Source organism: Pituophis catenifer, unplaced genomic scaffold (genome assembly GCF_029215685.1).
Source record: "Pituophis catenifer annectens isolate HBS135680 unplaced genomic scaffold, rPitCat1.0.hap2 SCAF_2, whole genome shotgun sequence".
Lineage (NCBI taxonomy): Eukaryota > Metazoa > Chordata > Lepidosauria > Squamata > Colubridae > Pituophis > Pituophis catenifer.
The window spans coordinates 22809058-22836182 of NW_027256882.1; the positions used below are offsets into that span (position 1 = coordinate 22809058).

Genomic DNA, 27125 nt, shown 5'->3' on the forward strand with positions numbered 1-27125 from the left:
GTGGTGTTAGTTTAGCCAAGTCTGAAATACTGCATAATTTTCTATTGTTTTTCTTCTTTTGGATGCAATTTTTGGATGCAATCCAAAACATTCTGGATTGCAATTTTTTGGAACAATTGATTGATTGGATGAAAAGTGTTATCATGGGGGAAAAGTTAAATGATATTTTCATCAATGTGTTTGTACCTGCAGATCATCAACCAAATTTTATTGGAAATTTGTGCCTTTCCTATTTGCCATCGAGGATGTCAATCAGAATAGCCATCTCTTACCTAACATTACCCTGGGTTATAATATCTATGAAAATTTCTTCAAGGTAGAAATGACTTCAGAGGCTTTGCTGGACCTGCTTTCAGATGCGGAGGCCAATGTTCCCAACTACAAGTGTGGGAGGCAGAGAAACACAGTGGCTCTTATGGAAGAGGCTGAGACTGGCATCTCCATCCAGATTTCTACCATGTTGGGTACCTACAAAATCCCCCAGGTGTGTCTTTTTTGGAATCATTGAATGATTTCTCTTTGCAATCATGATACTTTCAATTGGAGCTCCTTTGCTGTTTCATTTAAAGTTCCACCGTCTTCCATTCCTTTCAGATCATCTTTAGTTTTGCTTCCCAGATTCTGAGGGATAAAACTCAATTTCCTTTCTTCTACCCGATGCTCCCTGCTGAAGGAGCCCAGTATCCAGGGATTGTCCAACTGCTACTTCATTTCAGATGGACCTTGGTTGGTCTTGTTGCTCCAAAAACTGACCAGGGGGAGAGTTTCATGAGGACAATGCCTTCTTTGATGTTAAGCAATGGCATTTGTGCAGTTCTATATCAAAGTTTTACACTAAATGTTGCTGACATAAATATAAAGTTAAAAGAATATTACAAGTGGAGAAAAGTCAATGTCTTTGTTTATGGTTCAGAGACTAATTCATTCACAACAGGAATGATAATTTTACAAAGGACATTTCAACACATTCAGAAGCATGTTGTAGATAAAGTCTGGATCACAACAGCTCAGTGGGATCTCAGCCTTGATTTTATGTTTAGTGTCCATTCCTTGAAACACCTCGCTAGCATTTTTTCCTTTCTGATAAAGAAAAGCAAATGGGCAAACTATGATGATTTTGAGATCATTGTCACATCCATATTTAACTTTTTGGAGAAAACGTTTACATGCTCATCCACTAAGGATGCCTTTTCAGTGAAAGTTTGGAGACGGTGCAGACAGAGAGAAGAACTGGAGTCTCTGAGGAAAGAGGAGATCGATGAGATCCTGGCTCTGGACAGCTACCTCATTTCCAACACCATCTGGGCTGTGGGAAGGTCCTTAAATTCAGCTCATATATCCACATTCAAGAGATCAGTGAGGAACAGCGGGGCGAAGGTGGAAGCTCCAAGAGTGAAGGCATGGCAGGTATTTCCTTTCCATTAGACATGTTTTTCCTGCCTGTGGGAATCAGTTGTTGAAGTGAATGCCTTGGTTACTTATTCTGAAAAATCAAATTATCTTGAAAGTCAATTCCAATTTAATTTGAACCTTCTATTTCCTTCACTTTCCTTTCCATTCCCTTTGATCCTTGTATTGGCAATAGTTTCCTGTTTTATTTTTACGTCTTTCAAAGTGAATACATTGATATCTTAATTGTTCAGCCATCCTTTTATCTCACACTTTTATATGCAATAAAAAAAAAAGAAGAGTGTGATATCACACATAGAGACTATTGGAAACAAGCAGGTAATTCTCTCCAACCTTGGAAAGGAAGGTTTTAGCAGAAAAAAAGATGATGTGGACTAATATCTTTGGATTATCAGTGATCAACCCCATAATAAGTCACTCGTCTTCACTAGAGAACAATATGGGAAAGTAGGAAATGTGGAACTCCCTAACTCAACTGGGCAAGTGATGATATAAAACATGCAAAAAATTACAAAATAAGTCTCAGGTTAAAGGAAAAGCTGTATGGCTGAAATTGGCTTTTTATTTTCATATTTGTAGATTAATTTTAAGTTAATACGAATGAAGAAATGAAGAAATAATTATTTGTTTGCCTTTAGTGGAATTGTATATTAGCATTTCTGTGATAAAACACTGGGAAGAGGAACGTGACCAGATGCCAAGACTTCTGACCTTTACACCCATTGCTCTAGTTTATAGCTATTATTATTCCTATGTTTATTGATACTTTCCTAAACAAGTTGGAAACAAAATAGAACCTGGTAGTTGAAGACAGAGAGAGAAATATTAAGATCCTTCCCAACATAGACCAAAGGGTATTTTCAAAGAATGTCTAATGTCCTTTCTAAGTTCTTCTTTTCCTTTGTATTTCAGCTTCATTCCTTCCTTCAAGACTCTCAGTTTCACAATCATTCCATAGAAGGAGTATATTTGGATGAAAAGGGAGATCTGACAGCTGACCTGGACATTGTGAACTGGGTCGTTTTCCCAAACAAATCTGTCAAGAGAATTAAATCTGGGAGTCTAGAAAAACTGACATCCCAGGATTTGAAATTTTCCATTGACCAGAAGAGTATCACACAGTTGGAAATGCTGAATAAGGTGGGACTAATATTTATTTTTGTTCCACTGAAAGTACAACAACAGGATTACACTATTGGGGTGGGAGGGGGCTTGCTTTGAGTTTTCATGTAAGCTGATCAGGCTGTCAAGAATGCAAACTTCTTATTCAGTGGCCATGAAAAAGAGTCCATCCAACATTTCTCTGATAAATCTAACATTTAAATGTAATTTGAAAGGCTAAATCTGTGGTGTGTATGAAACATCAGAAGGAAAGAGAAATAGGGATGGAATAGTCAATCATGTCTTTGATGAATTTCAGAATTCCTATTGGTTTCTAATTAGTCAAAGCTAATCCTTGCATTGGAGATCCCCAAATCCTTCTTTCCTTGACCCTGTTCTGAAAATAACTTTATATTCTAGATTTTCTTCCTCTCTCTCCTCAGCCCCTGCCTCCTTCCAGGTGTGTGGAAAGCTGCCCTCCTGGTTTCATGAAGGTGCCACAGGAAGGGAGGCCCATCTGCTGCTATGACTGTCATCCTTGTGCAGAAGGAACCATCTCCACCATGGAAGGTGAGTGACACCAGACAAAAGAGGCAGACATTTGGAAAGACCATAGATCCTGATATTGTTCATACAAGTGAGCCAGGCTAAGATTCGATATTGGGATAAAACTCAAATATTAGAAATCCAAATCTTTGGTCAAGACAGAAGTGCCTCTTCCGTGCCAAGGTGCTGAAATGACAAACGGTATTTGACGTAGGTACAGAATTGTAAAAGGGCAAACTGACCCTAAACAGATACATCCTGGTGTTTAATGTTTATTGCACCCCAAATGTCATGTAGATTTCAGAGAGAAAATACTGTTTCCCTTACTGTCCTCTTTACTGCTTGTGAGGCGTCTTCTAGCCTCTTATCTCCTTTTGTTATGTCTTGAGCTCCGGAGCTGAGAACCTGAGCCTGTGGGAACAGGGCTGTTATGTCTTTCCTAGAGATAGATTAAAGGGTAGCTTCTACGTGTGAAATGCATCACTCTCTGTAATAATTTTGCCTTTAAACTGTATAAATACATGGCCAGAAGAAGCCATCGGCGTTCAGACCTTTTGGGCTGTTTGAACCTTGCGCAAATAAACTTTTTCCTGCACTGAAGAGCTTGTTCTAGTCCGTCATTTTTCCTGTAACACAAGAGTTTTTTGAAAAAGAAAAAAAATATTTTCATATGCATAATGTATTACATAATGAGTGATAAAAATAATCTTGGAATTTAAATCGGGAGCAAGTTATTAAAAAACAGGGGATCAATGATGTCTTTACTTTAGGAGACAACATTTCTTCCTCTTCATTTTTTTTTTTTTAATCAATCTCTCTCAATTTTTCTTGGCATTTTCTTGGAGTAATAGAGATTTTCTGATCCTTCCCTTCCTGTCCCTTTCTATTTAATGCTGCATGACTAAAAAGCTGGACTTATTTATTTAACAGGTCCATTCTTTGGATCCAACACTGGATCTTTTTTCCTTCCTTCCTTCCTTCCTTCCTTCCTTCCTTCCTTCCTTCCTTCCTCCCTCCCTCCCTCCCTCCCTCCCTCCCTCCCACCCTTTTGACATGGGTGGGAGGATAAACATATAGGGAATTCCACCAGTCAGGAAAACTGCTGTCTAAAGAGAAGATCTGATAATCTACAACCAGAAGTTAAATAAATGTTAATCTCACTTTTTTCAGATGCTGAAAAATGTACCAAATGTCCAGCAAATCAGTATCCAAATATCAACAGAAATTATTGTATACCTAAAGTCGAAACATTCCTTTCCTATCAAGAAAATTTGGGGATCATCCTAGTTTCCCTTGCCTTATTTCTGTCTTTGGTAACAGGATTAGTTTTGGGAATCTTCATGAAATTCCAAGAAACTCCTATAGTCAAAGCCAACAACCAGGATCTCTCCTACATCCTCCTCATCTCCCTCCTGCTTTGCTTCTTGAGCTCCTTCCTATTTATAGGTCGTCCAACGAAAGCCACCTGTCTTCTCCGGCAACCAGCCTTCAGCAACATCTTCTCAGTGGCCATTTCTACTGTCTTAGCCAAAACAGTCACTGTGGTGTTAGCCTTCTTGGCCACAAAACCTGGGAGTAAAGTGCAGAGATGGCTGGGGAAGAGCCTGGCCAACTCCATCATCCTTTCTTGTTCAGGTGTCCAAGTTGTTGTCTGCAGCATCTGGTTGGGCACTTCTCCCCCATTTCCTGATTTGGACCCTTACTCACAGACTGGTTGCACCATTCTTCAATGTAATGAAGGTTCTGTTGCCATGTTCTACCTTGCTCTGGGCTACATGGGCTTCCTTGCTGTCATCTGCTTCATGGTGGCTTTCTTTGCCAGGAATCTACCTGGGGCCTTCAATGAAACCAAGCTCATCACCTTCAGCATGCTGGTTTTCTGCAGTGTCTGGGTTTCCTTTGTACCCACCTATCTTAGCACAAAGGGGAAGTATATGGTAGCTGTGCAGATCTTCTCCATCTTGGCCTCTAGTGCCAGCCTGTTAGGCTTCATTTTTATTCCCAAATCTTACATTATTTTCTTAAGACCTGATCTGAATACAAAGGAACATTTGATGTCAAAATAAAATAGAGATTAAATTATTATATCTGAGGCACTGGCCTATTAATTTTTTTAGCAAATGATCAAGGGGTTTTTGCAGGACATCCATGAATTAGCTTCAGTTATACGAAGTGTTAGTATAGCTAGCCAATTGTGGATTTGTAATTGTGCTGAATAATTTTGTAAGTGAGCCCATTACTGGAACAAGGAAAGGTAACATGGGAATTTGTGGTCAAGATTGACCAGAAAAAGAACTGGAGATAAAAACCATCATTAGCATATTTAAAAAATCCACATCCAGATGAGGAGAACTAATTAAGTGTCTACTACTAATTAAGGCCTACTGCAATGGATTCTACATGGGATTACCCTTCAAGAGTATTTGGAAGCTGCAGCTGGTGCAGAATGCAATGGCACACAACATGCTGGGAGCTCCCAGTGTTGCACGTATAACATCCTTATTGTGTGAGCTGCATTTGTTATGGGTTTGCTTCCAATTCAAAGCATTGGTTGTTACCTTTAAAGCCCTACATGACATGGCTCTAGGGTATCTGAGGAGCCATCGCTCCCTGATGGGACAAACTTGCCCACTTGCACCAGTGGAAGTGGCCAACTATGTACAGTGTCTGCTAAGGACTTGAAGCAGTGGGGTATCAAGGAGAAGAGCCTTTTCCACTGTGTCCCATCCCTGTAGAAGATTATATTGTGGACATGAGAACTTTCCCCTCCCTTTTGGCCTTCCGGAAGGGTATCAAACCTGACTTTGGGGATGCTCACTGCTGTAGTTGTCTGGTGGGGTAAGAAGACCTCATCCCTATCACTTCCAACTTTTTGCTCTCTTTGTTTGGTTTATAATAATATTCTAATTCTGTCAGAATGTGCACAGTATGACTACTATTTTGAGACAACCCAGGAGCAAAATACAGTACACAGAGGTTTTGCAAACAGTGGTTTATCTACAAGTTATACACACACACACACACATACACACACACACACACACACACACACACACACACACACACACACACGTGCTAAGCAAAGCCAGGCAATCAATCAATCAATCAACCTTCAATTATAACAGGAAGCACACACGGGTAGAAAATACACGGAGAACTACAATGGAAATAGAACAGGAGGAGAGAGAGAGACGCCCTCACATGGCCACCCCTATATAGACAGCCTCTTAAAGTGATAAACCTGCTGACTCATTCTCATTGCATCATCTTGGTTTACAGCCTTACAGCAGCTGGCCAGCTATTAAATCATCATTACCTTAACAAATTCTGTGTTGCTTAAATCTTTTAACTACTTTTTTACTTGATTTATAACCTGTAAGCTACTCAGAGTCATATTGTAGGGGAAATGAGTGGCACAAACAAACACATAAATAAATAATCAGGTATAAGTGATGACATATCGAGGAATTGTGATGTGTATATGTGGTTTTAAGGTATAAAAACAGCTTGCTGAATATCATCAGGTGCACTTGATTGGGACATGGATTACAATCTGTCAGCTGCCTAGGATCACCCTGTAGCGAAGATGGGCAACATGCATGCATGCATGCATGCATAAATAAATAAATAAATAAATAAATAAATAAATAAATAAATAAATAAATAATAAAATCAGGTACATATGATGAAATATCACAGAATTGTGATGCATATACCTGGATTTAAGATATAAAAACAGCTTGTTGAATATCATCAAATGCATTTGATTGGCACATGGATCACAAGTGTCGATCTTTACTTCTGTGCATAAATAAAGTACTGAACCCCAGTTTCTTCTCCAGTGTGATTCTTGGCTCAAATTCCACTGGATATAATGAACTCAGTGTTGGCCTGGCCCAACAATCACATGATAGCAGTTTGGGTGCTTGGCAACAAGCTCATCTTTATGGCCATTTGCAGTGGCCTGCTGTTCCATGATTGTGATTTTCAATGTTTTCTGGGGGGAAAAACACTTTGGGGGAAATAGATCTGCTTAACATCCATGGTGTTCAATGAATCAATCACAGGACTGAAAGCAAATAATGAAGGCTTACTCCGATGTTTATTAAAGAACTTGTGCTGGTTGGACTCCCTCCAAATAATATTGAGAGAGATCCAATTCTACAATGAGATGCACTCATATTTAAATGTAAAGGATCCCCTCGCACATATGTGCTAGTCGTTCCCGTTCATCTCTGTTTTAAAGCCGAAGAGCCAGCACTGTCCAAAGACGTTTTCATGGTCATGTGGCCGGCATGACTAAATGCCAAAGGCGCACGGAATGCTGTTACCTTCCCACAAAGGTGGTCCCTGTTTTTCTATTTGCAGTTTTTACATGCTTTCGAACTGTTAGGTTGGCAGAAGTTGGGACCAGTAACGGGAGCTCACCCCGTTATGCGACACTAGGGATTCAAACCTCTGAACTGCCGACCTTTCGATCGACAAGCTCAGCATCTTAGCCACTGAGCCACCGTGTCACACTGCACTCATATTATACATCTCAAAAAGCTAGGAGAGGCGAATACACAAGGAACCGATGATTTAACCATCCACATTCAAAGGTAAATGATCTCAAGTTACTATAGGTAATGGAGCTGAGGCGACATCCTGTATCTGCTTTCCTTCAGAAATCCAAAATGAAAAAAAAAAAAATAAGGGAAGAAATTATCACCCATAGATTAAGAAGATGGCGCCGTTTGGGAATGCCAGAAACCAAAGGAAAATCATTTCCCTCTGCAAATCTGGGTTGCTCTAATAAGATAAAAGAACCCTTCACACAATTGGATCCTGAGGACCACACAACATGAGCTTTGTAGTACCAACACCATGGACTTTGTAATATTGTTGTAGTTGATAAATAGCATGGGTTTGCTTGTATTTTAATTTGATTTTGTTACGATATTTTCAGGATCAGACTCAATAAATGATTTGAGAATTAGAAGTTCAAATATATCTCTGTTTATTTACATAAGGCATTCTATATTCACTGAATATTCACAGATAGAAGCACAGAATGAACGTATGCAGCTCCTTATATATACAATGGGTGGAGCTAAGTATGGGAGTGGTAAAGAATGAATACATTAAGAAGTGAAGAATAAGTTAACCCCTGACACACTGTACATGTATTATTTACATAATGGAGAATAAGGCATTTACTTGTAACAAATCCCCCTCTAAATGCCGATTCGATATATTACAATAATTACATTCAGATTCAGAACAATATAAGACATGTAACTTAGAAGTCAAGTATTTATGTTGCTTAGATGGCAAAGGCTTTGTTAATATTTCAGCAATTTGCTCCGATGTTTCGCAATGAACTGCTTTGATAAATCCATCCTGAGATAACTGTCTCACGTGTTTAAATTTTATATCTATATGTCTGGACCTTTGTCCAATAGCATCAGATCTAGATATTTCGATAGCAGCTTTGTTATCTTCATGCATGATAAAAGGCAAAATGGGTTTTTTCCAAATGTCAGAGAGTAAATCATTGAACCATACAAGGTTATTTGCTGCCTTAGATAGACAAACATATTCTGCCTCTGTTGTTGAAGTGGCTACTAAATCTTGTTTGCCAGTATACCAGTAAACTGGACAGTCATTAAGAAAGAATATATAACCAGATGTGCTTTTTCTACATGAGGTATCTCCAGCCCAATCCGCATCGGTGTAACATGTGAGGATGGACTCTTTGACATTATTAGGTTCCAACAATAAACAGAAGTCTAAACTATTTTTCAAGTACCTTAATATCCTTTTGACAGCTTCCCAATGGTATAGTGATGGTTTGCTGACATGTCTGGACAATAAATTGAGAGGCAAAGCAATATCAGGCCTAGTCCAATTGGAGATATAAAGAAGTGAACCTATGACAGACCTGTAAAATGTATTATCTTTGAATTCAGGAGATGATTCTTCTGTATTCTTCAAAAAATCAGTTTGCATGGGAGTGTCACAGGGCTTAGCGTTACTTAAATTACATTTATTCAAGAGCTCTATGATTTTGTCCCTTTGAGAAAGTTTAAATCCCCTTCTGGTTTTACTGATTTGAACACCAAGATACTTATTTACTTTACCCAAAGATTTCAATGAAAAATGTTCATTCAGTTTTGTTACAAATGCCTCTTTCCTTTCTTTATGTTTACCTATGTATAAAATGTCATCCACATAGATCAATACAAATTCTAGGGAATCATTATCTTTTTTAACAAAGAAGCAATTGTCAGCAGTAGTGGCATTGAAATTCATAGTTTTGAGAACTTTTACTAAACAATCATACCATTGTTTACCAGATTGTTTCAGCCCGTATAAACTTTTATTTAATAACCAAGTCTCATTTTTATTTGTGTATTGACTGTGGGGTGCTCTTACATATATTTCTTTATCTAATTTTGCGTGTAAATACGCAGTCTGTATGTCGTATTGGAACACATCGTGGTTGAGTGCTGATGCTATAACCAGAGCTGTTTTGACACTCTCTGTTCTTACTGTGGGGGAGTATGTGTCTGTATAATCCTCGGGATATTTCTGTGCATAACCTTGTGCAACTAATCTAGCTTTGTATAGAGTATTGCCTCCTTCTAAATTCTTAATTTTATATATCCACCTAGTGCCAATGATAGTTTTGTCCTTTGGTGCAACTGTAGGGGTGAACACATTTAGCCCTCGTAAACTATCCATCTCTTTAGTCATAGCTGCTTCCCATTTTTTCTTTTCTTCAGGAGGAAGTTTTAACATTTCCTCATATGTGTTAGGTATTGATGACTCTCCATCCATATACATTACATAATCTTTGTACTTGTTTGGCATTTGATTTCTGCTACTTCTGATTGTCTTTTCTGGTTTACTATCATTGTCATGTAGATACCTTGCTTCTTTTTTAGTTAATGAATCTGTCTTTATTTTATGTTGACTGTTTGTCCATGTTTTAATTTTATTTTTATGTGTGTTGTTACTGTGCTCTTCTCTAATTCTTTTTTCTTGGAGTTTGGTATCTGGGTTGGTGTTTGGGAATATTTCATTAAGATGTATTTTTGACCAGTTGGCCTGTTCATGGAACACAGCTGTTCTGGAAACTATAAATTTATTATTATTATCTATAAATCTGTATCCTTTTGTACCTGTCTCGTACCCCATGAATCTAAGTCTCCTGGATACGTTCTCACCTTTGCGCCTTAGTTGTTTAGGTATGTGTACGTCTGCAGTGACTCCAAATATGTGCATGTGTGCTAATTTTGGTTTCCTATTATACATCACTTCGTATGGTGTCTTATTTACAATGCTGGACCAAGTTCTATTTTGTGTGTAATTAGAGTATTGTAGGGCTTCTGACCAGAATTGTTTACCTAAGCCAGCATCTTCTAAGGTGCATCTAATCATGGTTTGTAATGTTGAGTTCTTTCTCTCTACCACTCCGTTCTGGAATGCAGAAAATGGACTAGATGTGTAATGTAACATTCCTTTGTCCTTTAGCCATTGGGAGAATTCTTTAGACATGAATTCACATCCCCTATCTGTCATGATTTGTTTTATTTTAATATTGTGTTGTGTCTCTATACGTTTGTAAAACTCTTTAAATTTCTGAAAAGTTTCATCCTTATGTTTTAATGTGTAAACAAATCCATAACGACTATAATCATCCACAATTGTTAGAAAGTAACGTTTTTTATAAGTAATTGATGGTGTTAGTGGACCAACTAGGTCCATATGTACCAAATCAAAAATTTTGTTGGTTGATCTCGTTGACTTTCTAGGTCTGGGACTAGTTTTGAGCTTTGTAGATTTACATACTGAGCATTCCAAATAGTTTTCACAATTTTTTATTTTAACACCTTCTGCATGTTCAGTCATCTTTTGTACTACAGGAAAACTGGCATGTCCTAATTTCCTATGTAAGACATGAGCACACTCATCATTAATTGGTTTACCTATCTTAGGTTTTTTTTCATTGTGTGTATCTTTGTGATTATGGGTTATCTCATGTTCCTCATTGTCACTGTTACTATTGTCTCCATTATCTATTTCATTGTCATTTTCCATATTTGAATCAATGTTGTGTAACCATTCCTCCTTTGTCATTAAGTAAGGTAGACCTCCTTTGGTTATTACTGTACCTATGTTTATTTTGTTTTTCTCTAATGTTGCTTTTCCCTTTGAGAACACAATGTTAATGTCAGAATCTCTGCTTAGTTTTATGGCACTAAGTATGTTATGAGGAATTTCAGGTATTAGTAATACCCCTCTATTTTTCCTAGGCCAGGTAAGATTACATTCCCTCTACCTATAACTTGAACCTTTTCTTGGTTAGCTACTTTGATTACAAATTTATCTTCTACAAATGAAGATAATATATTTTTATTATTTGTAGTGTGGTTAGTTGCTCCAGAATCAATAAGCCAATTATTGTTCTCTGGTTGTTGTGTGTTAATGTTGTCATGTTTGTTTAGCCCATTCAGTGAGCCAGATTTTCTATCCTTTGAATTATCTCTGCCCCCTCTATGTTCTCTATAGTTGGGTGGACTTCTATACCTAAGTCTATCAATGGAAGATTGTCTGTTGTTGTACCTATTTCTATATTCTGACCTATGTCTTTCTCTTAGAATTTTGGGACAATCCCTCCTATTATGTTCTTTGGACCCACAATTGTGGCACCTAAATGTTTCATGATATCTTTCTTGAAATGCTACCCTTTTATATTGTTTGTGTTCTATTTGGTTGTTATAACGACTTCTCCTTGAATTGTCTTCAGCTATTAACTTATTGGATAGACTTTCTATGGATAAGTATCCTAGATTGATTGTGTCCAAGTGTGACATGTAATTATCCCATGATGGGTCAAGTGAATTGATGATAACACTTTTCATCGTTTGATCTGAAATCACCTCCCCCCTTAATTGCAGTTCTGCTCTAATCTTGTTTAAAGATATTAAATGTTCACTTATGGTAACCCCTGGCTTTATCCTAGAAGAGAAGAAATCTTTAGACATTCTTGTGGTAGTGGCTACGCTTTCACTGTGAAACAAATTAAACATGCATTGAATAATTTCTGAGACAGTCAGATTTTGCTTAATACTGTGATACATAGCAGGAGACACACTGGAAATTAATAAGAAAAATGCTCTATGATGTAGGCAATCTAACTTTAGAGTCCAAGGTCTTTTTGGGGGGTTAGTAATAAAAAACAGTAAGTTTTCTTTCATAAAGACAACCTGGAGCTGCTGATACCATTCTTGTAAATTAATGCCATCTATTCTCAGCTTTGGGAAGACACTGGGTAAATTCCCAACATTGTTGGGTCCATTACTTACAACCGGGGGTAGTCCGTGGTCTTGCAAATGTCGAAAATTGCAAAACGGCGTGGGGATGCTTGCAACGAGTCTGCATGGCTCTCTCTGCATCTCATGTCTTCCTGGGTTGTCTGCGTAGTCCCGCGCATGCGCGTTGCTCATTTCGTTCCTGGAGTCATTGTGAGAGGTTCTCGCTGCTGCAGCTCCCTCGCTTCGTTCTTCTTCCGATGAATCAGTCTCCGGCTCGATCTTGGGAGTCCTGGTGATAGCGGGCGCTCGTCTTCTTTTGCTGAAGGCGTCGGTTCTTGGATCAGTCTGCGGCGTGGGGTGATATCTGCAGGGCTCTCTGGGTTCAGGTGTCGGTGCTCTTGCCGTCTGGATAGGAGCGGATAGATTTTGAGGCGTTGGCTCGCTTGCTTGCTTTTTTGTTGATTTTTTAGTAATCTTCAGTTTCGGTCCAAATGCAGCAAAAAGCGTTTTCATTGCTGACTTTACTTGCATGTCTATCGAATCTTCTTCGTTCTCTGTTTCTGATTCTTCTGAGGTATATACTTTTTCTTTTTCATTTTTCGTATCGAGTAAGGCTTTTCGCGCCAGACATTTTGAATCCTGCCTTTTGATTGGCTCTGCTTCGCTCATCTTAGGAGTCCGTTGAAACCAAGATGGCTGCCATTCGAAATTTTGCGCGGGATTGTTGGTTTTCTTCTTGGCTGCATTTTTATCTATAAGCATATCACTTACTATTTTTGAGTCTTTTGGTTTTTCAGTAGCGATGTGCTTCTCTCTCGCTGCTCCGTTGTTTTTTAGTATATCTTGGAGGTTCGCGACAAGACTTTCATCGCTCTTTTGGCTTTTTAAGAGTTTTAGTATTTCTGACCTGAGTTCGTTGTTTTCTATTTCGTTTTCTTCTTGGTCATCATCTTCATTTATTATTTCTTCGTCTTCTGTGGTGTATTCTTCAGATTCTCTCGAAATTGCATTCGTGGACTCATCTATTATTTCTTGATCCGCTTCCATTTCTTTGCTGTATGCCCTGGTGTTGGGCCTATCTCTTTTAGACATGTTTAAGTTTTTATTGAGTCAATTCAACCATCCTCTGCTACCAGATTGTTACGATATTTTCAGGATCAGACTCAATAAATGATTTGAGAATTAGAAGTTCAAATATATCTCTGTTTATTTACATAAGGCATTCTATATTCACTGAATATTCACAGATAGAAGCACAGAATGAACGTATGCAGCTCCTTATATATACAATGGGTGGAGCTAAGTATGGGAGTGGTAAAGAATGAATACATTAAGAAGTGAAGAATAAGTTAACCCCTGACACACTGTACATGTATTATTTACATAATGGAGAATAAGGCATTTACTTGTAACAGATTTATTTTTCTCTTTTAACCCTTAACTTGTTAATATCAGACAAATGGCTATCCACTCTCTTCTTGAAAGCCTCCAGTGATGCAGCACCCACAATTTCTGAAGGCAAGCCATGCCACTGGTTAATTGTCAGGAAATTTCTCCTTAGTTCTAGGTTGCTTCTCTTCTTGATTAGTAACAAAACAGAAAAGAATAAGAGAGTTGGAAGGGATCTTGGAGGTAGTTTCCATCCCTTGTTTCTTATCTTGCCTTCTGGTGCTTTGGAAAAAGAGTTGACCCCCATTTCTTTATGGCAGTCCTCAAATATTGGAACACTGCTATCATGTCATCCCTGGTCCTTCTTTTTTCTAGACTAGCCATACCCAATTCCTCCAATCATTCTTCAAATGTTTTTGACTCCAGGACCTTCATCATCTTAATTGCTCTTCTCTGCCCTCTTTCCATAGTCTCAACATCTTTTTTATAATGTGGTGACCAAAACTGGATCCAGTATTCCAAGTATGGTCTTATTAAGGTTGTATATAGCAGTGTTAATACTTCATGTGAACTTGACTCTGTTCCTCTGTTAATTCAACCAAGGATTGCATTAGCTGTTTTGGTGGCCACAGCTCATTGTGGCTCATATTTACATGACAGTCTATTAGGACTCCACAAATCCTCTTGTAGTTAATGCTATTGAACCAGGTTTCACCTAATCTGTACCTGTATATTTGGTTTTTGTTACCTAAGTATAAAACGATACTTTTCTCTACACTGAATTTCATTCAATATAGAGAAAAAACAGACTTGAACACTGGGTCCTATGTAACAAAATGAAATTCAATGTAGAGAAAAGCAAAGTTCTATACTTAGGGAAGAAAAAAAACAATTGTATAGGTACAGATTATCTAAAATAAGAAGGATCAATGACATCAGCAAGTATTGCGGGCCCAAATGGGAAAAGAAAGCATGGACCGTATTGGTTGAAAACATGCAGAAGAGGCCTTCATCCTACAATGGATAGACAATGGCTAAAATGATGAAGAAGAAGAAGAAGAAGAAGAAGAAGAAGAAGAAGAAGAAGAAGAAGAAGAAGAAGAAGAAGAAGAAGAAGAAGAAGAAGAAGAAGAAGATGATGATGATGATAGGCACAGATTAGGTGAAATTTGTCTCAATAGCAGTAATGTAAGAGGAATCTTGTGGAAAATCATTTAAATATGAGCCAGCAGAGTGCGACAGCAGCAAAAAATTCCAATACAATTCTATGCTGCATTAATGGAGGGATGGAATCAAGATCACATGAAGTATTAGTACCACTTTATAAGGCCTTGGTACGACCACACTTGAAATACTACATCCAGTGGTTGGTTATCACGATATAAAAAAGATGTTGAGACTGTGGAAAGAGATATGACGAATAGTTGCAGGAATTGGGTATGTCTACAGTAGTTTAATGAAAAAGACTAGGGGTGACATGATTGCCATGTTCCAATATTTGAAGAGGGGGTCAACCTATTTTCCAAAGCCTTCCAGAAGGCAAGACAAGAAACAGTGAGAACAATTAACCAGTGGAACAAATTGCGTTAGGAAATTATGAGTTAGCCCCAACACCGGAGGTTTTGAAGAAGAGACCAGACAACCATCTATCAGAAATAGTAAAGTATAATGACAAAGTCCACTACAAATAGAGACCAGATCCTTGTGTGACTATTTACATATATCCCAAAACTCTCTGTTGACCCTGGTTTCCTAGGGTCTTAGGGTCCTAGGGTCCTAGGGTCTTCCTAGGAAAATATTCTATTAAGGATGTTTGGAGCCAGGAGCTGATCTCCAAAAGATGGACCTCCTCTGTAACTTCTCTTCTTGTTGCTGTTATCTAAATTATATTGATTTAGTTGCTTTTGTTAAGTCTCTAAAGACTTTTCTGGAAGCTTTCAGAGTTGACACAAACATATATCAAATATATGTTTTCACCTTGATTTCACACAAAAGCATTGAGCGCTGAGACCGTGACATTGGAAATCTGTGAGTGCACAGATCAGTCCAGAGAGACAAAGTGAGGCTGAGATCATCTTCAAGGGACATGGGGAGGTGTTTTCTCCTATAGATCTAAAATACAAAAGCTTTCTTCCACAACTTCATGTCACTCTTCGTTCAAACCACACACAAGGTTAAACACACCACCACGAACACAAATTATGCTGCTGTTTCAGCTCCTTCTGTGGGCCCAGGGAATCAGGGGGGTGTTTAAGAACAAATGCCTCCTGACTCTACAGAGGGATCTAGTGGATCCAAAGAATCATTACAGACTGGGAGAGCTTTCCATTGGTGGCATAATCTCTGCAACTCAGGCTACGTTTCGAACATTACATTTCAAAAGCTCTCCTTTGACTCAGGTATTGGGGTAAGTCAATCTTCCAGCACTGTAGTAGAGACCCTTTATTTCTGACTCATTCAAAAGTTTCAGCAGCCATTGTTCCCTTTCAAATCTGGGGATCTATTTTAGATCCTGCAGCTGATGAGTCTCCTTTGAAATTCTCAAGTACAATCTTCAAGCCTGCATCTTCTGGTTTTCTTGACTTTGAAGAACAAACAACCATTCCTGACATCCTTGGAGCAGCGACAAACTGTGGATAGAGAGGGAAGGATGGTCCCTCTCTTCTATTCCTGCCTTCCCCCCCAATCAAAGGGTCAACATGAACATAAACATTGCAAGAATGCTATATTTCTTCCCTTCACTGAAAATGTCATAGCCTCCCCCATATTTTATTGGGTGGGGAGAGTGTTTTACATTTATTGATAATATGAAAGAATTTAAAAAATCAGACTTTATTCTTTCATTGTGTGCCCTTGTCTGTGATTCCTATTTTGAACTAATAATGCCTTAATCTGATAATGATTCAAATGTAAATTAAGTGCCCAGTCAAAGACTTTCGACAGTGGACATCAAAATGCAAACATGTGCAGGAATCAGTAACTTATTGGCTTTCTTAAGAATGATAGCTTCACATTCTTTGCATGGGTTTATGTTACTTACATATATTTGATACGTAAAAATACGTCAAACAACTCCAAAATTAAATACTGAAAAGAATAACTATAGAGAAAAAGTGAGAATATTTAAAGTCAGTCTGAAATCTTAGACCGACTGAAAGGATACTGTGGCAACCTCAAGAGTAAGCCAAAGTTAACAATAAATAGATTCCTTTAGGCATCAGTTGCACTGAGCATCATAAAACAAAGAATAAATTGAAAGAATCCCAGATATGTAATCACAGATCTTCAGTATGTAAGAGGTTTTGGGAGCTCTCTTAGCCTTCTTAGGTTCTATAAAAGTTCAAATACTTTGTCATGAAAGGCTCAAAGCTGTGATTCATTTGTTTAGTTCTTTTGAAATATAATTGGATATGTTTTATTAATGTATAGGATAATGTATATGTTCATGCTACATTTTTTCAAGATTGCTGTATCCCATTCAGACCAATTCTTGGGCAAAGACTGATTAGAATTATATTTCTAAAAAGGCATTAAATAAAATATTCTTTTCATTGTTTACTGTATTTTTAATGTATTATCCTTGCAGGATGCAATCGACAGAATACTGGAAAATGCTATCCTTCCTTTTTGCTATCCAGGAGATCAACAAGGATCCCTATATCTTACCCAACATCACTCTGGGTTACAATATCTATGAAAATTATTTCGATTCAGGAAAGACTTCGGATGCTTTGCTGGACCTGCTTTCTGATGGTGAAACCAATGTCCCCAACTACAGTTGTGGGAGGCAGAGAAACACAGTGGCTGTTCTGGAAGGGACTGAAACCGGCTTCTCCATCCAGATATCATCCATGTTAGGGACCTACAAAATCCCACAGGTGAGTCTTTGCTGGAAAGAACCATTTTCACCATGCAGCTTTCAACCAGAGGTCCTCCCTTGTACATGAAGATCAGAGTTTGTTATGGAAATGATTGGTCTTAAGAATGATAGTTCAGGTTATCCAAAGGGAGGGAAGGAATAAAGCAAATATATCTGCTCTTGCCATGTTCCCAGTTCAGATTTGGAAAACTTTTTCTAGAATAAAATATTCTACACTCAAGGAGCAAAAGGGAGAGAAGCAATGCATGAATCAATGGGAGAATAGAGAAGTCTTCACTGCAAGAAGTGGAATTAACCCTTCGTTAGAGACAGAATTTGTATCTTACATTTGTCATGCTTCTCAGATGAAACTTTTCCTTCCTTTTCAGATTAGTTACAATTTTGTTTCTCAGATTCTGAGGGATAAAGCTGCCTTTCCTTTCTTCTACCCGATGCTCCCTGCAGAAGGATTCCAGTATTCAGGGATGGTCAAGCTTCTCCTCCATTTCCAGTGGACTTTGGTTAGTCTGCTTGCTCCAGACACTGACCAGGGGCAGAAATTCATGAACACGTTGACTTTAATGCTGATAAAAAATGGCATTTGTCCAGTTGTATCACAGACCTTTTCGCCAACTTTACAAAAAATCTCCATAAAGTTTCACGAGTATCATAACTGGAAGCAAGTGAACACTTTTCTTTATGCTGCAGACTTGAATTCAATCAGTGCAGGAATAGCAATTCTATATCTGGTGCTTGAAAGAATTAAGGAACCTGTTGCAGGAAAAGTTCTCATGACAACAGTGCTCTGGGACTTAACCCTTTATCTGATAGATGAGGGGACCTTTTTTAAATACATTCATAGCATTGTTTCCTTTGTTTTGAAGACAAATCAAATGACAAAATATGGTGGATATAAACATTTTTATTCGTCCATTAAAAACTTTGCTGAGAAATCCTTTATGTGCTCCTACAACAAGGATGCCTTTTCTGTGAAAGTCTGGAGACGCTGCAGAGAGCGAGAAGATCTGCAGGCTCTGCCCCAACACATGATGGATCCAATTCTGTGCCTAGACAATTATTTCATTTACAACACCATCTGGGCTACGGCCCAGGCCTTACATGCAGCCTATGTGTCCAGATTCAAGAGGACAAGGAGGGAAGGTGGCAAGAACCTGGAAGCTCCAAGGCTGAAGGCTTGGCAGGTATTTCTTTGCTGTTACATATATCGCTCCTGCAGCTAAGAATCCATTTTAGAATTGTAAGAACAGTAAAGCCACTCTGGAAAAAAAACAAGACAAATGTATTCCGACTGTAAAAAAATAAATTGAATTTATTTCCCATTCTTCTATCTTCTACACTTCCTTTCTTAGCAATGTATTCTCCTTTTAAAACAAATATCAATATTCTTGATATTGATTCAAAAACAATATCTACCACATAGCTCTCAGCGACTGGTAAGATCCCACAGAGTCGGTCTCCTCTGGGTCCCGTCAGCTAAACAATGTCGGCTGGTGGGCCTGCGGAGGAGGGCCTTCTCTGTGGCTGCCCCGGCTCTCTGGAACCAATTACCTCCTGAAGTCCAGACCGCCCCCACTCTATTGGCCTTCCAGAAAGCGGTGAAGACCTAGCTCTTCCGGCAGGCCTGGGGCCGTTGATCTCGTTATAGTGATCTTGCGAGACCCGGCCACAAATTGGAGTGTATGTGTTTTAACGTTTTAATGTTCTAATGTCTTCTTTTAACTTTTGTATGAGATATTGTTGCATTGTTTTATTGTCTATTGTAAGCCGGCCAGAGTCCCTTGGGAGTTGGGCAGCATAGAAATGCGACAAAATAAATAAATAAATATTATGAGGTCTTCATAAATTAGGCAGCTTTTCCTTATTCAATCAACTCTTATTAATGTTTTTTAATATATAATAACCACAATAGAGACTAAAATAAAATATGAAAAGAAATCAAGAAAAAAATAATAAAAAGTGCAAGAGAGAGGAACCTTATTCACTCCTAGTTCAGAAACTATTAGAAGCTACCAGAAATGTCAAACAAATAAATAATCCCTGATCAAATGGTCCAACTTTATACTTCTTCTGTTTGCATTTTACAGTCTTGACTTTAATTCATTCCAGAACGCAACAAGATTTCCTCTTTCTCCATCTTTGATATTCCAAAAAAGTCTTCATATCATTGACCAGCTACTTTGTAAATCTAGTAAAATTTTCCTGATTTCCTGATTTATCTTTCTATTGGTATATTTCCCAAATTTGGAAAATGAATCCAAAATTTTCATTCTTTCTGAAGGGGTCTTAGAATAGAAGTCTGTGTCAGATGTAAATGCCTTATTCTCTAATGTGTAAATAGTATATGAATGGGGTATCAGGGGTTAACTTATTCTTCACTTCTTAATGTATTCATAATTCACCACTCCCACTTATAGCTCCACCCATTGTATATATAAGGAGCCACCTACACCCTTTTCCTCGCTTCTATCTGTGAATATTCAGTGAATATAGAATGCCTATTGTAAATAAAAGGAAGTATATTTAAACCTTCAACTCTCACTAATATTATTGAGTCTGATCCTGAAAATATTGTAACAAGCTGGTAGCAGAGGATGGTTAATTGACTCAATAAAAACTTAAAAATGTCTAAGAAAGATAGGCCCAACACCAGGGCCTACAGCAAAGAAATGGAAACAGAACAAGAAATAATCAACGAATCCACAAACGCAATTTCGAGAGAATCCGAAGAATACACCACTGAAGACGAAGAAATAATAGACGAAAATGATGACCAGGAGGAAATTGAAATAGAGAATAACGAACTCAGGTCAGAGATATTAAAACTATTAAAAAGCCAGAAGAATGATGAAAGCCTCATCGCGAACCTCCAAGAAATGCTGAAGAACAGCGGAGCAGCGAGAGAGAAAAACATCACTAATGAGAAGTCTAGAGACCCAAAAATAGTGAGTGATATGACTGCAGAGAAAGTCATTACGAAGAAGAAAAACAGTGATCCCGCGCGAAATTTTGAATGGCAGCCATCTTGGTTTCAACAGGCCTCCAAGGTGAGCGAAGCAGAGCCAATCAAAATGCTCAATTCAAAATTTCTGGCGCGAAAAACGTTATCAGACAACGAAAATGAAAAAGAAGATTCGAACTCCTCAGAAGAATCAGAATCAGAAAGTGAAGATGACTCAACAAAATCCCAAATAAAATCAGCAATGAAAACACTTTTTGCTGCATTTGGGCCAAAACTAAAAATTACCAAAGAGCCACCGAAGAAGCGAGCGAGCAAGCCGATACCTCAAGACCTGCCCGCTCCCATCCTGACTTCGAAAGCGACGACGCCCGAACCCAGAGAGCCTTGTCGATTCCGCCCTACACCACAGACCGAAGCAAGTGCCAACGCCCCCAAAAGAAAAAGAAGAGCAGCCGCCGTCGTCAGAACTCCCAAGGTCGAACCAGAGACCGACTCGTCTGAAGCAGAGCAGAGCGAGCGAGCCGCAACGGAGAGAACCTTCCACGACGACTTCAAAGAAGAAATGGACAACGCGCATGCGCGAAACTACGCAGACGGTCCGGGAAGACATGAACTGGCGAGAGAACCACGCAGACTCGTTGCGAGCATCCCCATGCCGTTTTGCAATTTTCTACACTTGCGAGACCACGGACTACCTCAGGTCGTAAGTAATGGACAAAATAATGTCGGAAATTTACCCAGTGACTTCCCAAAACTAAGGGTTGATGGCATTAACTTGCAAGAATGGTATCAACAGCTACAGGTTGTCTTTATGAAAGAAAATTTACTATTTTTTATCACTAGTCCCCCAAAAAGACCTTGGACTTTAAAAATAGATTGTTTACACCATAGAGCATTTTTCTTAATAATATCTAGTGTGTCTCCTGCAATGTATCATAGCATCAAACCTAATCTGACTGTTTCAGAAATTATTCAATGCATGTTTAATTTGTTTCACAGCGATAGTGTGGCTACCACCACAAGAATGTCTAAGGATTTCTTTTCATCTAGAGTGAAACCAGGGGTTTCCATAAGTGAGCATTTAATATCTTTAAACAAAATAAGAGCTGAGCTGCATTTGAGGGGGGAGGTGATTTCAGACCAAACAATGAAAAGTGTTATTATCAACTCACTTGATTCATCATGGGACAGTTTTATGTCACATTTAGACACTATCAATCTAGGATATTTATCCATAGAAAGTCTATCCAATAAATTGATAGCAGAAGACAATTCAAGAAGAAATCGTTCTAGCAATCACACAGAACACAAACCTTATAGGAAAGTAGCTTTCCAAGAAAAATATAATGAAACATTTAAATGTCACAATTGTGGATCCAGGGAACACAATAGAAGAGATTGTCCCAAAATTTCAAAGGAAAGACATAGGTCAGAATATAGGAACAAATACAATTATAGACAGTCTTCCATAGATAGACATAGATATAGAAGCCCACCAAATTACAAAGAGAATAGAGGGGGCAGAGATAATTCAAAGGATAGAAAATCTGGTTCACTAAATGGATTAAATAAACAAGACAACACTAAAATACAGCAAAATGAGAACAATAATTGGCTTATTGATTCTGGAGCAACTAATCACACCACTAATAACAAAAATATATTGTCTTCATTTACAGAAGATAAATTTGTAATAAAGGTAGCTAACCAAGAAAAGGTTCAAGTATTAGGCAGAGGAAATGTAACCTTGCCTGGTCTAGGAAAAATAGAGGGGGTATTGTTAATACCTGAAATACCTCATAACATACTAAGTGCCATAAAACTAAGTAGAGATTCTGACATTAATATAGTTTTCTCAAAGGGAAAAGCGACTTTGGAGAAGAATAAAATAAATATAGGCACTGTGATGATTAAAGGAGGCCTACCTTATCTGATAACAAAGGAAAAATGGTTGCATAACATTGATTCAAATATGGAAGATTGTATTGAAGCAGATGATGAAAATATTAGCAACAGTGACAATGATGAATGTAAAATATCTCATGATCACGCAGATGCACACAATGAAAAAAAACCAAAAATAGGTAAACCAATTCATGATGAGTGTGCTCACATCTTACATAGGAAGTTAGGACATGCCAGTTTTCCTGTAGTACAAAAAATGACTGAACACGCAGAAGGTGTCAAAATAAAAAATTGTGAAAACTATTTGGAATGCTCAGTATGTAAATCTACAAAACTAAAAACTAGTCCCAGGCCAAGAAAATCTACTAGATCAACTAACAAAATTTTTGACTTAGTACACATGGACTTAGTTGGCCCATTAACTCCATCAATCACCTATAGAAAACGTTACTTCCTGACAATAGTAGACGATTATAGCCGTTATGGGTTTGTTTATACATTAAAACACAAAGATGAAACCTTTCAAAAATTTAAGGAATTTTACAAACGCATAGAAACACAACACAATATCAAAATAAAACAAATTATGACAGATAGGGGATGTGAATTCATGTCTAAAGAATTCTCCCAATGGTTAAAGGATAGAGGAATGCTACATTACACGTCTAGTCCATTTTCTGCGTTTCAGAACGGGATTGCAGAGAGAAAGAATTCCACATTACAAACCATGATTAGATGCACATTGGAGGATGCTGGCTTAAGCAAACAATTTTGGTCAGAAGCCTTACATTATTCAAATTACACACAAAATAGAACCTGGTCCAGTATTGTAAATAAGACACCATATGAAGTAATGTATAATAGGAAACCGAAATTAGCACACATGCACATATTTGGAGTCACTGCAGACGTACACATACCTAAACAGTTGAGAAGAAAGGGAGAAAACGTATCCAGAAGACTCAGATTTATGGGATATGAAACTGGCACCAAAGGGTACAGATTCATTGATAATAATAACAAATTTATAGTTTCCAGAACAGCTGTGTTCCATGAACAGGCCAACTGGTCTAAATTACATCTTAATGAAATATTTCCAAATAAATGTAAAGATACAAAATCTCATGAGAAAGGGACCATAGAAAAACAGAATATCAACAAATATAAAAGCAAAACCAAAACTTGGACAAATAGCCAACACAAAATAAAGACAGACACACTAACAAAAAAAGAAGCAAGATATTTGCATGATAACAATAGCAAACCTGAAAGAGTCATTAGAAACAACAGAAATCAAATGCCAAATAAATACAGAGATTACATAATGCATATGGATGGTGAGCCAATAACACCTAATACTTATGAGGAAGTGTTAAAACTCCCTCGTGAAGAAAAAGAAAAATGGGAATTAGCTATGAAAAAAGAGATGGAAAGTTTACAAGGATTAAATGTATTTACACCTGCAATTGCACCTAAAGATAAAACAATTATTGGTACCAGGTGGATATATAAAATTAAGAACTTAGAAGGAGGCAATACTCTATATAAAGCTAGATTAGTTGCACAAGGTTATGCACAGAAATATCCGGAGGACTATACTGACACGTATTCCCCCACTGTAAGAACAGAGAGTGTCAAAACAGCTCTAGTGGTAGCATCAGCACTCAATCTTGATGTATTTCAATATGACATACAGACTGCGTATCTACACGCAAAACTAGATAAGGAAATATACGTAAGAGCACCTCACAGTCAATACACCAACAAAAATGAAATTTGGCTGTTGAACAAGAGTTTATACGGATTAAAACAATCTGGTAAAAGATGGTATGATTGTTTAGTAAAAGTACTTAAGACCATGGATTTCAACGCTACCACTGCTGATAACTGTTTCTTTGTCAAAAAGGGTGATGATTACATTGAATTTGTGTTGATTTATGTAGATGACATTTTATATATAGGAAAACACAAAGAGAGAAGAGAAACTTTTGTAAATAAGTTAAATGAACATTTCTCGTTGAAATCTCTAGGTAAAGTGAACAAATATCTTGGTGTTCAAATTAATAAAACTAGAAGGGGATTCAAACTTACTCAGAGAGATAAGATTATAGAACTTTTAAATAAATGCAATTTAAACAATGCCAAACCCTGTGATACTCCTATGCAAACTGATTTTCTTAGAAATACTGATGAATCTTCCCCTGAATTCAAGGATAACACGTTTTATAGATCAATCATAGGTTCACTTCTTTATATATCTAATTGGACTAGACCAGATATCGCCTTACCACTCAATTTATTATCCAGACACGTCAGCAAACCAACAATGTATCACTGGGAAGCTGTTAAAAGAATTTTAAGATATCTGAAAAGTACATTAGATTTTTGCTTAGTATTAGAACCTAGTGATAATAAAGAACCAAAGCTTGCATGTTATGCAGATGCGGACTGGGCTGGAGACACATCATGCAGAAAAAGTACATCTGGTTATATTTTTCTCTTAAATGACTGTCCAGTTTACTGGTATACTGGTAAACAAGAACTAGTAGCCACTTCAACGACAGAAGCGGAATATGTTTGTTTATCCAAAGCTGCAAATAACCTTGTATGGTTTAATGATTTAATTTCAGATGTTTGGAAAAAACCTGCTTTGCCTTTTGTCATGCATGAAGACAATAAAGCGGCCATTGAAATATCTAGATCTGATGCCATTGGACAAAGGTCCAGGCATATAGATATAAAATTTAAACATGTGAGGCAATTATCTCAGGATGGATTTATTAAAGCAGTGCATTGTGATACTTCAGAACAATTAGCTGACATATTGACAAAGCCTTTACCTTCTAAGCAACACAAATATTTAACATCTAAATTGTATGTCTTGTATTGTCCTGAATCTGAATGTAATTGGTGTTGTATAACGAATCGGCATTTAGAGGGGGATTTGTCAGATGTAAATGCCTTATTCTCTAATGTGTAAATAGTATATGAATGGGGTATCAGGGGTTAACTTATTCTTCACTTCTTAATGTATTCATAATTCACCACTCCCACTTATAGCTCCACCCATTGTATATATAAGGAGCCACCTACACCCTTTTCCTCGCTTCTATCTGTGAATATTCAGTGAATATAGAATGCCTATTGTAAATAAAAGGAAGTATATTTAAACCTTCAACTCTCACTAATATTATTGAGTCTGATCCTGAAAATATTGCAACAGTCTGATTATTCAGTTAAACGTTCCTATTTTCTCTTCCATTCCAGTTTCACCCCTTCCTTGGAAACTCTGAATTCTATAATAGATCCATAGCTGGAGTGTATCTGGATGAGAAGGGAGACCTAACAGCAGATCTGGACATTGTTAACTGGCTATTTCGCAACAGGAAAATTCGCAGAATGATGTTTGGCAGCTTAGAAAAACAGGGATCCCTGGATTTCAAGTTTATAGTTAATCCAAAGAGTGTGGCAGAGATGGATAAGCTGAATAAGGTGGAGAACATCCTCCTACAGATACAACAGTGTCTTTATATTGATAGAAAACTGTGTGTGAGAAATATATCTTAACTACTTCAGGAGATTATTCACAAGTCTTCTGTGAAAGTATGCATATTTGTGCCAGGGTACGTTTCAGTTTATTTTCCCAAAAGAAAAAGAATGTATTAAACTTTACCTTGAGAAATTTAGTACGCAAATTTAGAAAATAAACTAAAAATGGAACTGTACAAAAATTACTGCAGAAAGGAAGAAGAAAAGAGAAGCAACATGCAAACAAGCAGGTTGTGGATGTAATTATATAGGCTTCACATTTATAAAAGCTCACTCTTAAACTGGGGATCAGAACCCCTTCCTCTTCTGCCCCTTTCTGGAAATTAAATCATAACGCATTTTCTGGATGGTCTTCCTCAGGTGTGAAATCCAGCAGGTTCTGACAGGTTCTGGAGAACCTGTCAGAAATTATGAGTAGTTTGGAGAACCGGCAAATATCACCTCTAGCTGGCCCCAGAGTGGGGTGGGAATGGAGATTTTACAATATCTTTCCCACAGGACTGGGGAGAGAATGGAGATTTTGCAGTATCCTTCCCCTGCCACGCCCACCAAGCCACACCACACCTACCAAGCCATGCCCACAGAACCGGTAGTAAAAAAATTTGGATTTCACCACTGGTCTTCCTCCCTCTGTCCAGCCCCTGCCTCCTTCCAGATGTGGGGAAAGCTGCCATCCAGGATTCATGAAGGTGGGTCAGGAAGGGAAGCCCATCTGCTGCTATGACTGTCTTCCCTGTGCTGAAGGAACCATCTCCACCATGGAAGGTGGGTGGCACTTTCAAATAATGTTTCAAATTAATTTCCATTCTCCACATTTCCCTTAAAAACCAAAAGTTCCAAAAACGTCTTCAAAATGCCTGCCCAATAGGAAGCAGGCATGAATGAGAGGGGCAGGAAACTGGGGAAAATACCTGTTATCCAGACAGTAACAATACCCTAGACCACTGATAGCGAACTTTTTCGGCACCAAGTGCCAAAAAGGTCACCCGGAAACGTCATGTGTGTACGGTCGTCAGTATCACGCTCCAGAAAAGCCAAATTTCTGTGTTCTAGTGCGCATGCATGCCCAACAATTAGCTCGCTG

At 38.0% G+C, this 27125-nt stretch overlaps 1 protein-coding gene and 1 pseudogene across 1 annotated transcript; both read left to right on the forward strand.

Moving 5' to 3' along the window:
* The window catches only part of LOC139309996 (zinc finger protein 850-like), a 247364-nt pseudogene that overhangs the window by 78437 nt on the left and 141802 nt on the right, over positions 1–27125 (forward strand).
* On the forward strand, positions 323–5123 carry LOC139311839 (vomeronasal type-2 receptor 26-like). The gene is made up of 5 exons (XM_070936362.1): positions 323–484; positions 595–1407; positions 2323–2521; positions 2932–3081; positions 4228–5123. The coding sequence occupies exons 1-5, from the start codon at positions 323–325 to the stop codon at positions 5121–5123; spliced, it is 2220 nt and encodes a 739-aa protein (XP_070792463.1).